This window comes from Dryobates pubescens, chromosome 22, assembly GCF_014839835.1.
Source record: "Dryobates pubescens isolate bDryPub1 chromosome 22, bDryPub1.pri, whole genome shotgun sequence".
Classification (NCBI taxonomy): domain Eukaryota; kingdom Metazoa; phylum Chordata; class Aves; order Piciformes; family Picidae; genus Dryobates; species Dryobates pubescens.
Window position 1 is genome coordinate 10,618,169 of NC_071633.1, and position 18,600 is coordinate 10,636,768.

The window sequence follows — 18,600 nt, forward strand, 5'->3', positions numbered from 1 at the left end:
TTCTTAGACATTAAGACTATAACATATCATGACAGACACACTACTATAGATACCTCCTTTACTGTTACCAAAAAAGCAAAATATAAGGGTAATACTATATGTTGCTGAACTAGAATCTTAGGTTATTTATATAGTTATTCAAAGTAGCACACATTAAAAAAAAAAAAAGCTAACTAATTCAACACATCTCACCTCAATTTTGAAAAAAATCTACATGCAATTTTTGATCTAGACCATAACAGGACTAGGTGAACACAACTATTACACCAAGATGAAATTGTTTTTCTATGGAAAGGTAAGGTCAAGAACTGTAAGGCCACGCTGAATCAGCAAACTGGCCTGTAACACTCTTTCAATTCTTTTTTAAGAACTCAGCAGGTGTGAAAGTCATTATGACCTCAGGTTTTTGCAAACTAGTTCTGCTACCGCTTACGCAGCTACAGTGTATATGTAAATTCAGTTTAAGGTCTGCAAAAAACACATACACACTTATCAGATCTTACAAATATCGCTCATTTTATCTGAACATTGGCTGCAAGCTCAGAAGCCTATTTGCTCTTTTGTTCAGAGGAAAAAGGAACCTGTGCTTAGCAAAGGCTAGCTAAGTGCACCCAGTAACTATGTGCCAAGTCATGAGAAAGTGGCAAGTTGCCCTGTCTGCTAAGATTTTACCTTGTAGTGAGTTAGTATGCATCAAGAATGTAACTTCTTCCTAATGAAGACAAAGCTCCCTTGGTTCCTTACTGCCCCCAAGGGGATTTCTAGTGTCGGACCAGTCTTGATTCATAGGTTAAAACCAACCTTTCCCAAAGCATCTCATATAGCACATACCAAAACATACAGAAGATAAGGAAAGTGAAAATAATCAAGTACTTTTAGGTAAAATGTCATGCTAACATCTTTGAAAGAGGACCCATGATCTGATAATCAGAGCCAGGAAACTCATGCTCTTGTTATTCTTACGCTACAATATATACCTTAGGTGCTATACGTGAATACTATGTCAGAAATGGTTACATAAAATTAAAGATGGGGATATATAAAACCACCTACTCTGAAGTATTCACACCACAGCATTTCAGCATTTGGAAATTCTTGGATGAAAGGCACTGCTAATAAGCAGCTTCCTCTGACAACCTTTCACTCCAACAACTCCCAAGTCCAATCATTTATCATTCCATCATTCTGGCATATATATGTATCAAGCAGGCAATAAAAGACACTGAACTAGGCCCCACTGCATTGTTAAACCAATAGTCTGCTATGGTGACTAGCCAACAAGCCAAAGCATTTCCCCTTTCCCTGTCACTCATATTAGAGCATGAAAAAGTTCAAACCTAAATTCTGAGAGGCACTTTGTCAAAAGAGCAACAGGATAATATTTTCCTAAACAAACTTTGTTAAGCTTAGACTTATTTATGAGTAATTGGGGATTTATGTCTTTGCAACATTATCAGACACAACATTTGGGTTCTTAGTCTAAAGAGACATCAACAGCTCATATGCACTGGGGTTAATCTTAGATACTCACAAGATACATGTAATAGTCATGTTATAAATTCCCTGAAATTACAGACAAGAAACCTTCAAGGGAAGTATTATCTAGCAACTGAATCTTTATAAATATGTTGATATTAAAAGATAAAAGAACTCTCAGCATTATTTTCAGAGTGCCACTCCACAGCTGCATAGTTAAAAATATCTATTTTCATCACCGTTTCTGGGAAACACTTTATACAGGCAGCACAAAGACTGTTTCAAAAAGCAACAGTGTTTTCTTGCTGCTTTCCAGTAGCTTACTTGAACACAGTTCTAAGCCCTTGTAAAACACAGCTGCCCTCTGTAAGACAAAGATGGGCAAATACCTCAGGGTACATTATCAGCTGGAAATTGCATGAGAAGCTCTTGGAATCAAGAGCTAGTGGTATCATTCCCTGTAACTTATTTTCAGAGTGAGTAAAGTAAAACCAAAGAGACTGAATTAATCAGACTTTTTCTTTTTTCTCTTTAGTGTATCTGAACTCCAGTTCTCATAGCATTTTATGTGATAAAATTCAGTGAAACAGTAATAAATCATAGAACAATTAACGACTTAGCTAAGGCCAAAGGAAAAATAACAAAGCCTGAACAAATCAAGAATCATATAACCAAGTTCACTTCTCCAGTCAGTGGAAAGTTTGCTGATTGATAGGGTACAATGTAGACAGACCTAGATACTTAACTCTTCCATTAATTAGGAATATCAATTACTGACTGAAGCACATTCTTTTACAATAAGGTAAAATGACCATTCTACTGAAAACCAGTATCATCACCTCAATGGAGGCACTTCAGATAAGTTAGAGGTAAACTAAAAGGTCAACCAAGGACAACTATTAAATTGTAAAAACACTTGTGTGCCTGGCCACATGCAAGAACAGCATTCACTGCTGTATCATTTCATCTTTATAGAAAAAGAGGGTCCAATCTTGAAATACTAACTGGTAACGCAACTGCCCTAACAGTTAACAAATTTAGAAGAGCATCCTGCAGGCTAATGCACAACTGACTTCAATGAACCTATGCAAAATCAAGACCACACGTGACTACAACTACATATACATTCAAGTGCTTGCAGACTTGAGCTTTAACAAATATTTTTACCACATAAGATCTGTGAAAGATCAGTGAGGCTACATATCCAACAATAAAGAATTAAAGGGGCACAGATATTTGGATTTTATACCAATTTAATGATTGCGTAGTACATGATAGCCTACAATGCTGAAGCAAAAGCATGAACAAAAGACAGTTGCTGGTGAGCATGATCCTTCCTTCAACAAAGTTAGCCATTTGCTGAAGACCCCAACTGACAGAGAATGCAATCTCCTGTACAATCAGCAACTCAAAACCTGCAGAAAACAGCTAAAATAGATTTCAAATAAGTTACTGTTTATAGATATTGAAATGCACAGAACACAAAAAAACCCACATTTTGGGGCCATATATATATTTTCACATCTATTACTGTCTTTATAGGCAATTACATTATTATCATTTTTTGTTTAAATAAAAAACACTAAAATACTTGTTACCAAAGCATACAGAAAAGACAATTACTTTATACAAACCTCAATTAAGCACTAACTTTACAGTTACTCATTACAAATGTAACTAATATTTATTAGCCATTCACTTCTTAAATGACAGGTCAGCATATAGTTTAGTTACACTTTTTTATAATATGAGAAGCTATACCTCCAGTTTTTGAAAGTTTCTCCAGTGCCAGCAGAACGTTTGGCTCACCTTTATCTTAGCTCTGCTGAACATCTGTTGCATTAAATTTATTTCATCAGGCCTATCTTCTGCTTAAGAGCAACAAAGAAAAACATTTGTGGAAAAGGCCAACTAAAGGCACAAGACCTGTCATACAGGCTTGTCCTTCACTTGCTCCATCAAGCTCTCACCTTTTATCCAACACTAGAATACCTTTTTTTTTTCCAAATGTCTAAAACTCTCGTTGTTGTGTCTCACCAACAAAGAAAAGTTTTCGCCTGCTGGGTGGAGTTAGTTGGAATGAAAATACAATCTTCTTCCAAAAATTGAAACCTGTGGAACTAGGACCAGCTGGTTTTGTTATATGCCCATATGACACATGAATGTAGACTAAGCAGATGAAATAACTGGGTCGGGAACCCTGTATGCCCCCATCTTTTGGACACGTGTCAATATCACACCCAGAAAGCACACCTACCTGGACAGCGCTGCAGAACCCAGAGTCCAAAGAATTTGTACAAACACCAAATAAGGCTATCAGACTTTTTTCGGAACTCAGACCAAGCCACTCTTATTCTAAAAGGCTGCACGACTTATAAAGTGATAGGGGTCTTGCTGATTCATTTACCGTTGACAAATTACTGCCTCCCACATCCAAAGATTGCCCTTAGATAGTCCCGGGCAGGACTGGGTCCAGCCTCTAAGCTACTGGGGGCCTGCGCCACCGACGATTTTAAACATCTCTCTATAGATTACCCTTTCCTCGGCTGAGCAGTAAGACAATGGAGAAAATTTGTTACTGACAGGGAAGGCACTGAGGGCCTCCTCCCCAGCATGACCGCTTTCTAAAGCTAACTCCCCCGTGCCACCTCGAACAGCCCCGCCCGGTACAGCATGGCCTGGCCCCGCTGCCATGTGCGGGGGACAATGCGAGTCGAGCGGCCGGGCCCGGCCTGCAGCCGCCGTGACATCAGGCAGGGCCTGGCGACGGGAAGGGGCCGAGGGCGCGGGGAGACGGGGCTGACGGAGCGGGAGGGGTTCCCCCCGCCCCGGCCCCGATCCCTCAGACCCATTTCCCCACACCCTTAGTCTTCTCCCGCCGCCCCCAACCCCCTTTCTTCTTACACAGGCCTGCCTCGACCCCGCCGCCCGCGCCGCCACCCCACTACCCCACACCTCGCTTCCCAATATCGCGGCGGCCGCGGCCAAGGCCCCGTCGGCGCCCTTACCTCGTTAAGCTGTCTCTCAGCGGCTTCTCGCAACGCCGGATCCATGGTACCCCGCAGGGCTTCGATGATCGTGTTGGGGTCCATGGTGGCGGCGGTGGAGGGAAGAGGAGACGGAGGGCAGGGGCCGGGGCCGCACCGCGCCGTGCGCACATGGACCCGCCGCCTCACAGCGGCCGCCGGCGCGAAAGGAAGGGAAAGCGCCAAAGGCCCGGATAGAGCTGCCCCCTGCCGCCGCCAGGGAGCAGCGCCCCTTCCGCCGCCCGCGCCCCGCCCCGCGCCGCGCCGCGCAGTGACACGGGACCTGTAGTCTAGCGGCCGCCACACTGCCCGCCGAGGCCGACTTCGGGGGAAGGTTGTGCCGTGGGACCTGTAGTCTAGAGACTGCCCCGCGCCCCGCTGAACCTGAGGGAAGGCTGTGCCGCTCCCCAGCAAGCTGAGGGGAAGGGAGGGATGGAGACGGGGCCGCCGCTTCGCTTTCCCTCCGTGTGAGAGCTAGGCATCCGGCTCGCTAGCTCGGGGGCTGTGTTGCGTAGAGGCAGCGCCGGGAGGTGCACCGGCGTGTGGAGACTGTCTGAAAGCAACCTCGGCCCCGTTAGCTGCGAGGAGAGCACTACTTTCTCTGCAGTGAACCGATCGGCCGCGTGAAGGCTAAGTGGGGTTATTTTAGTGAAAGTCCCTCCTTTTGCTGCGTAGGCTTCCCGTCCTGGGAGCAACTAGGCTGTCTGGTGAGGAAGGAGGAATGCGTGAACACACGGGTCTCCTTTAAAGGCGCTTGCTGTGTGTTGCAAACAGTTCTTAATCATTTGGGAAAAGCCAGAGTTTTGTTACGCTAATTTTGTGTACAGATACACATACACATATATGTGTGTATGTGTATTTAAAAACCCAAACAAAACAAAACCTCACTCCCGAAGATGTGTCAGAAATTTGTCAGAAAATCAAGATAAAGAGAGTTGTCTTTCCTGGAGGGGTTGACTCGGTCATAAAACCTGAATTGGAGTGGTTAAGTTGGTCCTCTAAATCACTTCTGCAGGCAGCATTTGGGTGCTGAGGTAATGCACGTGAGCAGTAACGACAAAATAAGCAACACTCTGTAGGCACATAATGATTTGTAAAAATTAATCAGCATGCAGAGGCATCCACTGTCATGTCTTCATTTGGGAGATGACATGTAGTGATATACTTGAAATTTTGAGAGAGATTTTTGTAAGAGAGGTTTATTGAACAGTCAGATAATCAAGAAAAACCACAAATAGCTCATCCTGGAGCAACTCTGAAATGAAGACACATTAACAAACCACAAATACATATAGAAAATAATACAAACTGAAAGTTACAAGAATCTAGAAAACTGACAAAGGACACTGTCTCTTTACTAGTTAAGTAGAACAGTTTAAGGAATTGCCCTATTAAGACTTGTTTACCACCCTACTATGCCAGTGGTATTGGGCCATAGACAATTCTCAATATGTAGTATGAATGGAGCCAGCTTGGTTTTGAAGGCTATCCTCTGTCAGCTTGCCATCATCCCAGAGAATGGACTGAGATTGGATAACCAATATCAGCTAGCAAAATCTGCACTAGTTGGGTTTGTCCAGAATGCCTTTTCAAATATGAGACAACAAACTTGCTTTTGTACCTATAAATTTCCCAAATGAGTAACTTTTCTGTGATTGTTTCTGGAATTAACCCCATATTTTTCACTTTGTGGTAAAAAACAGCTTGTAGGTGTTTGTTGGTTCTGGGTTTGGTGTTTTTTTTTGGGGGGGTTGGTGTTGTTTGTTGTTTTTTTTTTTACATTGAAACTATGGTTTACACTACATATATGGTTTTGTTTGTTTTGGGGTTTATTGCAAGTATGAAAATTAGTGCCTTATCTAGAAAACTAAATGGCAAGCAGTAACAAATGTTTGGCCCAGGAGACATACAGACCCAGTAGACCCAAGTGGCAATGGAGCATAAATTCAGAACATGATGTCATAGGATGTTCTTTTCTAAGTGGCCCAGTTCTGCAGTCGTACTTTAATTCTAGATGTAGCCCAAAACGGGGAAGGGGAGGGAGGGAAGGTGAAGCATTGTGTATTTAATACCGTTAAAAAAATGCTACAATAAAGTCTTCTCCATACTTTTGTGTCACAGCACAGATAAGAAGATCAAATCTCTTTGGATCAAAGGAGCAAAGCAATAATGCCTCTAACCAGAAAGAACATAGATGCTAAGCTGATCCAACAAATTCTGAAACAGAATATATCTTTTCTAACAAGAAAAATAAGTACTTCAAAGGACTTGTGATATGCTGACTATACCTAATACTCTTTGTTGGATACACAGGTGTGAAATGCTGCAAAGAAAAGAACAACAGGATGTGAATCATTGTTAGGAGAGGTGCTGTGGCTAAAAAAGCTTATTGCCAGAGCTGTTACCATTTGTATAAGGTGAGGAGCACACAAAAACAGTTACACAGAAGCATATGTAAGCAGTTGTCCAGAGTCCGAGTCCTCAGAAAAAGAGAACATTGTACAAACATTGTCAAGGAATGTTTGTATTCACAAGGATGTTTGTATTTGGTGCCTTTGCTTTCCCAGAAGTAATAACAATAATCACAGGTTTAACTGCATAAATGATTCACAGAAATTAATGCATGCAAGATTGAGTCAACATGGACATTTCATGTAGACTGGGCTTTAAGAAGAAACATCTGTAATGTTAGAAAAGAATTGATCACAAATCTGACCAATTTGTGCCTTTGTTCATGAGTACAGTGAAAATACAGCAGGCCTGATCCAGCTGGTCCCACCAGAATGAGCTGAAATACAAACTGACAGACCAGTTTGTGAAGAGATGACCACAGCTGCAGGTGGAACCAGTGGCTATTTATTGAGAGGTTCATACATGCTTTACTTCACTTTCCTGCAGCCTACCAATCCTTGACCCAACTGTTTTGTCTTATTGTCATCGACAATTTTTCCGCAACTGCTTTTCCCATCCACTTCAGTGATACAGCATTTTGTTATCTCCACACTCTCATCCTTTATCACACAGTTACAAGGTACCACAAGATGTCCCATCACTTAACCACCCTCTGGGCTCCAACATAGACATGCAGGCCAGTTAAACATTCTGTTAACTTGGGTTCTATTAACTTGGGTTTCTACATTTGTTGACAGATTACATTTGCCACAGGTAGTTTTGTGTTGAGTAGGAGGGTGAAATATAGTAAAGATCAGAGAAAAAAAAATGTATAAGCAGTTTGAGTGGAACAACCTAACACATGACAAGTGATATCAAAGTACAAGGGACTTGTGCTGTGGCATCTTCAATGCTAAAATTTTGTTAGGATTAAATAAATACATCTGGTTTTGTCAGATACTTTATTTGAACAGTATTAGCAGGACAAAAGAGACTTTAAGCCTAGCCAACACAGCACAGCATTTAGTGAGGACTTTGGCCAAAACTCTTTAGAACACAAAGGAGTTGTAAAATTATCCTAAGAAAGCAAAGTAAATATCTTGCAAGTTGCAACAGATGAGTTGATATGATCTGTGGTTTAGCAGTCATGTATATTTTCCCTGGAAAGTTGGAATGATAATAAAGACTATATTTGTCAGCTTTAATAAAGTAGTATACTCCCTTGGAGCTGACTGCAGAGCACCACTTAGCATGTATGCCTTTCTGGAGTACCATTCTCTTTACAGTAAATGAAAAGCTAGAAGCCAAAAATTGTGTATAAAGGGAGCAAAGCTAGTGAAGATCTTTATCAAGCTTCATCAATTTTTTTGTATTTTCACCAGGTGTTTCTTAAGAAAGATTATACCGATGAGATAAAGCAGTGATTTAGTGGGCAGCATAAGGGAGGTTACTTAGAGAGACCCTGTTCTGAGATTGGTTCCAGCCAAGAGAGCAAGATGTCATTACATGCCCATCCTGGGGTTGCATGGCTCCTTTTAATTCCCCTTAATCAGCTAGGAGCTGGGTTCACCCTTAAGATAAATTTTGCTGAAATATTCAAGATGGATATAAAGAAACCACTGAACTCCTTTATGTAGCCATGAGCTCAGTAGTTGCTCCACCCTGAAAGAAAAAAAAGACACAAAACCACAAGCCACCCCCACCAGCCAGATGGCAAGGCTTGAGCAGATGCTAAACCCCATATTCAAACCCACTTCCCAGGGGACAGAGGCTGAAAACAAGTTTGGGTCACTAGCTGGTGGAAGTGTATGCAAGTGGAACAGCAGGAGTAGAAATGTTGAGATCAAGCAGCAAAGAAACAATCATTGTAATAGAGCTAATGATATTAAGGTCTTGATCAAATGACAAGATAGACTTTTTATACAGCTGCTAGACCAATGCTTTATTAAAAAACTAACAAACCCCAAACAAAACAAACAATAAACCCTCAAACCTCCCCAAACCTCTGGTATATATTTATTACGAGTTCAGAAAAAATGGGCTTCTAACTTTTTTTTCCCTGATAAACATCTCTTAAAAGGTGCAGGAGTCTCTCATCAAGTATTACTTTTAACAGTTACCTCTGTGCAGCAAGCTGGGGGGAAAAAAAAGTGACAGTACCTCCTCAGGAAGCAAATAGTGGGTACTGAACATCTCTTTACTGAAGAAAGATGCAACAGGATCAAATGTGTAATAAGTGAAACTAGAAAGTCAATGAAGCAAATTCCCATTGGCATTAGTCAGTATTCTTACCACTTGCTATCTCTCCCTGAGACTGGATGCCATTCTGGAAGATACATTTTAGTAGAAACAGGAGCTGGGCTTCAGTCAAGCTGATGAGACCAGGGCTTTAATAAAAAGTTTGTGCATAAATCTTGAACTGTCAATCCTATACAGGATGTTGGGTTAGATAGTGTGATCATAAATGGCATGATGGTTTGGGTTTTGCTGTTCAAATTCGACATACCTGAAGGTTTTTTCCACAATGTGGAAGTCCAGCTAAGTGAGCCCAGATCCTGCCTCAGACTCTGTGTGATAGGCAGTGGAGCAAGAGTGTCTGTAGATACAGCTACTTTTACCTCCTCTTCCCTCAGCCACTATCTTCTAGCCTATATGTTTGTATTTGTATATGCATCTAAGTTTCCAGCTTTCCCTTTTCATGATATTGAATCCTCTCCAGTGCTGTAATTCTGCCCCCTTGCTAGATGTGCACAAATTCACTGCACTTTATCCAGGGAAAACAGAAAGAGGCAGTTTCAGATAAGCCTCAGTGGCAAATAGGTGCAGACAATGAACATCTGACCCTAGAAAATGGTGAATTCTGTGAGTATATCCATTGAATTTCATGGCCCTTAAGGAAAATGTCAAACTTAGACAGCTGCAAATGGTGGATCTGTGACATGGTGGAGAGATAAGCAGGAGACAGTAAACTGGCACTTGCAGCACTAAGATGACACTAACAGTTTATGCACGTCTCATGTTTTTAATTTGGTTGTACGATCACAGTTGTTGAGTGGAATGTGCTATATTATTGTATAATGAAAACTCATGCTGAAGATCATGAAATTGCTGCAGGTGAATACAACATGTCCTCAGAATAATGACTGTGATCATTTGTTCTCCATGAATATTTTTTTGTATGCCCCATGCAGGGCAGGTGAAGAATTGGAGCCACAAGGGCAAGTGTATTCCTTTGGGTCTGACTGCAAATAAAAGAGACTGACTGTTCTTTGTGAATTCTCTGTCTGTTTGACAGAAAGCATAATAAAGTCATTAAAGCAATAACCAGAGGCAGGCAGAGAGTGCTCACAGCTGACTGGGAGAAAAACTAAGATTAGAGTTCATGAGCAGCAAATAAGCTGGAAAGTTTACTTATAAGTACTAAAAAAGATGTACTATCCCTTCCTGTCTGATTCATGCTATGCTAACTGAAGCATATATTTTAATACATATTTTTAAAATAAACAGGATTTCAAAAGAGTACCTTACTCTTTCCCCAAATTACTTCTCTGTTAGAAATAGCTCTATAGATCACATGCCTTAGATAACTGCTTTTGTTAAAAAGGTTGAAAAGTGTGGTGGTGTGTATTTCCTAGATAGAGCAAAGATAAATATCAGAATTTGAGTGTAATGAAAATACTTTGCTATTGTTGTAAGACCAAATTCTTTTCATTTCCTTCTTTTCTTGCATTTTAGATGTTATCTGATTAGCACTTTTCTTAGACGACTCATAATGTTTATTCTTTGCAAGTCTTTACACGTCAGTATTGCTGTCCAAAAGGGATGAACATGTCTTCTGTTGGGTTATACTGTTTTAAATACAAATATTTTCTTATTTAACAAAAGCAGTTATAATGTTGAGCACAGGACCCATTCTGACCTCTGTGTGAGTTGCTAAAGAAATACAGATATTAAAACAAGTGAGAAAATTGGTATTCCACTGTCTGCTTTACCTGTGGGTATATGTCTGTGTTTCTTGGTGACCATTGATGCACCACTGTCTGTTTCTGTGGAAGAACAGGTGGTTGAACAGGTGGTTGAGCTGGGAGTTTTCTGTGCTGTAGCTGGGTATCCACCTGTCACATACAAACACATCAGACAGGCAGCTTTATCTTAGCTTCTGGGTGAGCAGCAGCCCAGATGTATTAACATTCTCTTCCACTGAGGCTAGCTAAGTTAGTATGGAGCTGGCCCGGAAATTCATACTCCTGTGGCTTCCAGGCTCTTGGTAGCCATCAACTAGATTAAAATTAGGTCAGTTAGCCTGGCCTGTGGGACAAACACACCTCATGATTGCTATATGCTAATTACAGTGCCTGCAACAGCAAGGCAATAAATGTGCGTAGAAACACAAGAACTGTAATGCCAATGCCCATTTTGCCTGAACAAGGCTCTGTCTTTTCCATATGTTTTGTGAAGTAACAAAGTGGAAAGCACTTGCCCCTCTTTTCAGCTTTTGAAGGTAGATGAACTATGCGTGCAGGGCAACACTGTATTCTCAGGTTAACAAACAGCTGTGTCAGCATCCTCCCTGGGTGCTCCTCCTACACCATGGCTCCTGCTTGCCAGTATCTTGCTGCTCTACTCTTGGCCTTTCCTGCACAAGATTCCTTCCTTTGGAGTGTGATATGAATTTTCATTCATATTTCTGCTGGGTTGACAAGATAAAACAATGAACTGTTACAGCTAAATCAAGCTGAAAGTTTATTAAAGTATTTGCATGAAATTGTATCATCAGTACTGCAAGCAATTCCATATAAAAAAGCAAACATGCTGGTTCAGCAACAGGAAGGATTTCTAGAGAATAATGGCATATCATGGTTCATACAGAGCCACTTACCAGTCTTCCTGTAGATTCCTCTTATTTTCTCTGTACTAGCTTTGCATATGCAGAAATTACTACATCATATTAACAATGTCTTAGACAAGCATCTGGCATTTCTTTTCTGCAGTCGTTTGCTTTAAATTGTTTTGTTGTGAGAAACGGACCAAAAAGCTGATCCTGTAGGCTGTCCACAGCCAAAATGGAACTAGTACTGTGTGCAGTAAAAAATGAGTGCAAATTTTCCACAGGTATTTGTACATCTGCATTTCTGCATTCAGCCAAGCCATTTGACAAGAAATGTGTATAGGACCAAGTGCATAATGTTCAAGATTGAAATTAAGAGAGCTGCCTTAGGTGAGAACAGTCTATATTTATCAGACAGCCCCCATTTACTCTCTAATCTTGATTAACAACCACCTCTGTGATGCTCAATCATTATGATAGTAAGTGCTATCAATCGTATTAGAGTGTTTTCAATTAACTTAATTGCCATAGGAATACATGTACAGGAATTAATTTCTCAGAATGTTGGCAGCTTTTCTAAAATACTTCAATTAAACACATTCTGAGCCCTTTGATATTGCTCTGAATTGTAATTATTTTCCATTGCAGAATAATGATTTAATGATGACCTGAGTATATTTATTTAAAACTCGGTGTGTGAAAAATATATCTCTTAAACACTCATATGACAAGGGTTTGTTCCTTGTGAATTGGCTACTGGCCCACTCATTATGATGGTTAGTTTCTGGAAGAACTTAGACCTTAAAGGTCAGACAGGGGAAATACTGGGCAATTTCACTGCAGACATTTTGTGTCCCACAGAGAAAAGCGAAACAGAACTAAATATGGGACATATTCTGATTAGACCACACATTCTTAAATTGTGAATTGTGAAACATCATAGCAGGAAGAAAAATTCATCCTAGTGGCACCTTGTGCAAAAACTACATTCCAAGTGATCTGTAAAATAAATGAAGAAGCTGTACTGGTTTCTGTTAGGATCTCAAAAAGTTATGATTTTTTATCTTTTGCAGTGTTTACCTTCTGTGGGTTTTTTTCCATAAATTTAAATTAATTTTTATATAAACACATTTTCTCTTCTAGCTTCTTTCTTAGCATTAGGGGACAGAGAAAGGACCTCAGTTCAGGGCAGATTAGAATAAAAAGCAGCTTTCTGTAATGATAGTGTAACCTGCTTAGCCTGCTTACAGTGAGAAAGCACAGTGCAGAAAGGAAACTGTCACTAAACAGTTATGATGGATATGCTTTTTAAGAACTTGGCAGCAAAAGGAAATCACTCAGGTTTTGGCATGTTCTAGTAGGTGGTTTCACTTGGGCTTTTGTGAGGACAGTGAAAAAGCAGCTTAAAACCACCTGATTGCATTCTGCAACATTTTCTGTCATTACTCCAGCAGATTTGACATTGTCAAAGCTACACACCCTGATATGTGTTCAATACTGCAAGGTGGCCCTGAAGCTGGTTGCCCAGACCAATGATCTTTGTGAGTTACCTTCACACAAACCCAAAGATTTCCAGACAGGGCATGTTAAGGGCCCATTATGGCTGGATACTGCAATGTGGTTATATCAGGAACAGGGTTGTGGCCCACGAGAAGGTTCAAGTGATGAGGTGGAGACTGGATAGAACAAACCTCAAACATGGACTGTTTAAATGGACACTGGAAACCCACTTTTGTTACATTCTGCCAGTGTACCATTCCCAGTGCTGCTTTTAAAGAACTCTGTGGCTGTACAGTGAGGCAGTTCAGGAACTAGTCAAACAAAGAATACATCAAGAAAAAGAAACAAAGGAAGAGTTATTTTTCAGTGAGATAAAAGGTCGCTGTACAGGTTCACTGTTTACCCCACTGCCCCCTTGAATTTGTGTCAAAGAACAAGAATTAAAAGACAGAAACTTCTACCAGCACCCCAATATATATATTCAGTCTCATTTTAACTGAGCTGAAACTGCAAAAAATATGTAATGGCATCTAAAGAGAAATTAAAACAGATCTTCAATTGGATTAAAGATACAGGTTTTATCAGCATGAATAATTTAGGTTTGGAAACTTTTGCCCTACAGATTGGTATGTCCTCACTGCTATGTTCTGTTGCTATAAATGAGAAGGAATACTTGAAGGAACACAATCCTCCTTAGATGGAATATATGAATTTGCAGTTATGTTAGTATAAACTCATCTGCAGGCAGGGTATACAATTGAGCATTACATTGAATCCTAACCTGGTATTAAATATGAATCATAGGTAATGGGTGTATATCAGAACAAGGGCACATACACTCTCTACGTGGAAATGGACGAATATGATCCTTATCACAAGTAATAAATGCCAGATTATAAATACCTCAACTGCAGGCAAGTGCTGCATGGCTGAAGTGTTCCACACCTGGTTTTAAGCCAAGCAAGTACTTTGCTTGTAGCTCTGCACACTCATTTTCCTCCTGTGCTGCCTCCCTTCTCTCTGTCCACAATTTGGGCTGCTGGTTATGTTGGCCTCCCCATACAGCACTGTGCTTCATTACCTGTGGGTTGTGCTGTGCCTTGCAGGTCCCTGCAAAGAGCTTTGAAGAAAGAGACTAAGAGCAAGAATAGATATAGCTAGCACAATTTTGAAAAGGCAATCTTACTCCAGCAGACTCCTCCTACTGCATGTATGCACCCCTATACTAGAAACCTCTTACTGTTACCTCAGAGTGACTGTATCACACCCTTGCCAGCTTTTTTCCACATCTGTGCTCCAAGCACAAGACTTCTGGAGGCCCTCCTTTCTGAACTGGTTCAAGTAGCTTACTTTCTTCTTCATTGGAATTACTATTGTGTTTGTGAAGTCACTGTCACCTCAAAACACAACACCCATGCCGAGACAACTTGGCACCATCACTGAGCTACAGCAGACTCAAAACCAACCAGAGATGATACGCTGAGTGCTCATAAACTTCAGGCTTCATTCACTCTAACCCTAACAAAGCCAGAAGGAAGTATCAGGAAGATAGTACCTATGCAAAGTCATTTTTGATAAATTGAATGGTCTAACCTGTCATGCTATCTTTGCATGTTGCTGCTGGAACTGCATTCAGGCTCTGCAATGGTGTACAAGGGGGCACGGATGTTAGCAGGCACTCAGAACCTGGCAGGTTGTCCAGCTAAGTATTACAGCTGGGCCCTCCATCCTTTTCCTGGGAATGGTTTCAGGCAGGCAGGTAAGCTCTGGTGTCATCTGCCTTTCAGGTTGTTACACCTTTTTGCAAGCTACTGCCTTGCTGAGATACCAGCAAAGTAGCTCCTTACTTTGTGTAAAGCAAAATCAGCTGTGTTACTCTAAAGTTTAAACTGTTAGGTGGAACAGAATAATTTTGGGCCATTTTTATGCCACACAAAAATGTTACAACAATGTAGTTTTCCTAGTGGTGGTCAGAAAGAATAATAGGGGAAAGCAGGAGAAAAGGTTTTAAGTCTGCACTTATCAATAAACTAGATCTGCAATTTCCTTATTGATTGATGCCCCCCTTTTTGATAATGTTCAGCTAGAAGCTCTCAGGAGTGGGATCAGTCTCAGTGTCTTTTCCTCCTTTCTCTTGCTAACAATTAGTATGACTCAGCCTACAAATAATCGTCAGCGCGGATTACTCAGCCATGTGACATGTGTTTCATTGGTCCATCCCATTGTGACTTTAAAAAGCAGCAAATACAAGTTTTTAGTGCTGTGGGAAGACAGCTTTTTCAGTTTGATAAAAATAAAATGTTCCATCCAACCACCCACAGAAGGAAGTGACTTCATACAGCTGACCACTTAGCTGCCACCCTAGTAATTGGCAGTATGTTTTTTCCAGCAGGTCAAAAGAGTACTTTTCCTTTTCGTTCAATATAATTTGAAAGAACTTATATTCTGTGTTTAAGGTATACTTCCCAAAACCCAATTCATATAAAGCTTGTGCCTACTTGCCTCACTTTGTCTACAACCTCTAAGTACAGAGGTCTTACTGGTAAGTACAGAGGTCTTACTCGTCAAGCAACTGATCAAACTCAGCTGGAGACCAGAGCATTCTATCCTTTTTCTGCTGAATAAAGTATTGTGCAGCATGTGTTTCATGTGATGAGTAATGTGAAGACAAAATCTCCCCTGTCTTTGACACTTCTTTCTAAGTTGTACATTATGTATAGGGGATACTTTACACACAAAGAGAGTAAACATTTTCACTCCACAGCTATCATTCTCACTATGCTGTGGAGTGAAACTGTTTCTGGCAGTGCTGATCTCAACCATGCGTCAACAGTTCCCTTGATCACTCACCCAGTCCCAGTTACCAAAACTCTTTTCCCTGTGAACACCATAAAGGATGTGGCTTATGGTAGTATTTTTCATGCTTTGCTTTATTTCCAGTAAATTAATCTAATTTTAGTGTTTTAAACAGAGATTCTGGGTAATTAATTTACAGAGTGAGTTCTAAGGAACATTCCTTAGACATATCTGGTTTTTTCCCCTCCCTGAGTGAATGCACAGGTCCTGCTGGTATTTTGCAGGTGTGCACATCTTTGGAGGTGACTATTTAAAATATAAGCACTAAACACCACTGACAGTTCCCAAGTTTAGTAAAATATCCAGAATATTGACAGCAGCATTGTCCTCTCCAAGGGGGACCAAGAACAGCATAAAAGAGCCAGTCTGAGTCTTTTGATAGTCTAATCTCACAAATATCACTTATGCAGTATATTTCAACTTCATGTGATCTTGGTAATGAATCCTTAAATTCCACTCTGGAAGCAATTCAGAAAGCTGTCACTCCATAACACTGAGATGATTAGAGTTAACTTCTCTATTTTTAATGAGACATAACACTGCAAGCTTGCTGCCAAATCAGTGTCCTGGGAACCATCTGCAAGCCATGTGCTCATACTAAGCAGAAGAGCAAACACAGAACAAATCTGTATTGCTGTAATGGTTTATTCTATGTCTTAGAGTGGTCTTGGACAGTGGGAACTGTAGAGAATTTAGCAAGAGCCAGACGTTAGCCTAACCTATGCTGTCAGGTTACCTGCATTTGGGTAACACAGTGAAGCTACACAATACAAAGCAGGTTCACAGTATGACAGTATCACCAAGGTCTCTTCCAACCTGCTTTATTCTATGTATTCTATGTATTCTATCATCGAGTCCAACCTGTCTCCACAGACTTCATGACTAGACCATGGCACCAAGTGCCACGTCCAATCTCCTCTTAAACACCTCCAGGGACGGTGACTCCACCACCTCCCTGGGCAGCCCATTCCAATGACGAATGACTCACTCAGTGAAGAACTTTCTCCTCACTTCGAGTCTAAACCTCCCCTGGCACAGCTTGAGACCGTGTCCCCTTGTTCTGGTGTTGGTTGCCTGGGAGAAGAGACCAACCCCTTCCTGGTTACAACCACCTTTCAGTTAGTTTTAGAGGGCAATTAGGTCACCCCTGAGTCTTCTCTTCTCCAGGCTAAACAATCCCAGCTCCCTCAGCCTCTCCTCACAGGGCTGTGCTCAAGGCCTCTCCCCAGCCTCGTTGCCCTTCTGTGGACACGTTCAAGTGTCTCAATGTCCTTCTTAAACTGAGGGGCCCAGAACTGGACACAGTACTCAAGGTGCGGCCTAACCAATGCAGAGTATAGGGGCACAATGACCTCCCTGCTCCTGCTGGCCACACTATTCCTAATGCAGGCCAGGGTGCCATTGGCCCTCTTGGCCACCTGGGCACACTGCTAGCTCATGTTCAGGTGGCTGTCAATCAGTACCCCCCAGGTTCCTCTCTGTATGGGAGCTCTCCAGCCACTCTGACCCCAGCCTGTAGGTTAATGAGAAGTCAGACATCCACTGAAGTAGGCTTTGCCTGACTCCTTGGCTCTGAGTGATTATTGCATAACATCTCAAACTAGGATTGATGCCCCACTGCACAAACTGCTACACCAAAACAGGAGCTAGCCCTTGCAGCAGTTAGAATCTACAGCTTTTAGACCATGGTACATATTTTATTTACTTCTGTCAGTATGTGCCTTTTTTCTCCCCCATTTCAGGATGGCTTGATAAGCATTTTCCTGTATTATCTGACTTAAAATTTTACTTCCAATATACTACACTTTAGTGTCTACGTAATGTTTTGTCAGAAGTTATCCAGACACCAAAGAAGTCCTAGTGTTTGAAAAATTTTATCTATAGTCCCAGAAGCAATGGGATAATCAAAGAGAGAAGACAAACATGATGTGCATTTACAGTACAAGAAAAAATGTCATCTGCTACAGTGTCAGCAATTCCTATCTTGCTAGTATGTACAATTTATAGTGAAAGGGTTTTTACAAACAAAGGATTCTGTCATCTGGCACCAATGACAGTTCACAGCCACAAGCTCACAGACCTGACTGGCTCCTTAGGGCACTAGTATTTCTGAAATATCAATTACAAATATTAAAATACTGTATTACATGGCTTAATGAAATAATTCTAAATAATTTGATTCTAAACATAATTAATTCAGAGCAAATTAAAGCTTCATGTGGAATCTGCCTCATGTGTTGAAGCTTTATTTGCAATCTGATCACAACTTTTATTTTGGATTATTTCCTCCCACTGGATTTGGCAGGGACTGTACTTGTGTAATAGTATGTTAGACTACTTAGATCTTAAAGGAGTCATCAATTTCCTCTAGAACCTCACACTGTAACACAAATGTTTTTTTGGACACTCTAGCAATAAAGCAACTCCTTTAAGAGGTTTGCTGTGTGCTAAACTGCATCTTCCTCATTGTTTCATAAAGATCTATGACCACAGGAAATACTATTTGTAAAAATATTATAGAAC

At 41.0% G+C, this 18,600-nt stretch overlaps 1 protein-coding gene across 1 annotated transcript in view; it reads right to left on the reverse strand.

Annotated features, from left to right (window-relative positions):
* The window catches only part of IPO7 (importin 7), a 33,569-nt gene extending 28,878 nt beyond the window's left edge, over window positions 1-4,691 (reverse strand). The window contains exon 1 of the mRNA XM_054171674.1: window positions 4,485-4,691. Coding sequence (XP_054027649.1) covers window positions 4,485-4,568 — 84 coding nt within the window. The 5' untranslated portion in view covers window positions 4,569-4,691. The remainder of the gene's footprint in view (window positions 1-4,484) is intronic.
* Between the last annotated feature and the right edge of the window lie 13,909 nt (window positions 4,692-18,600).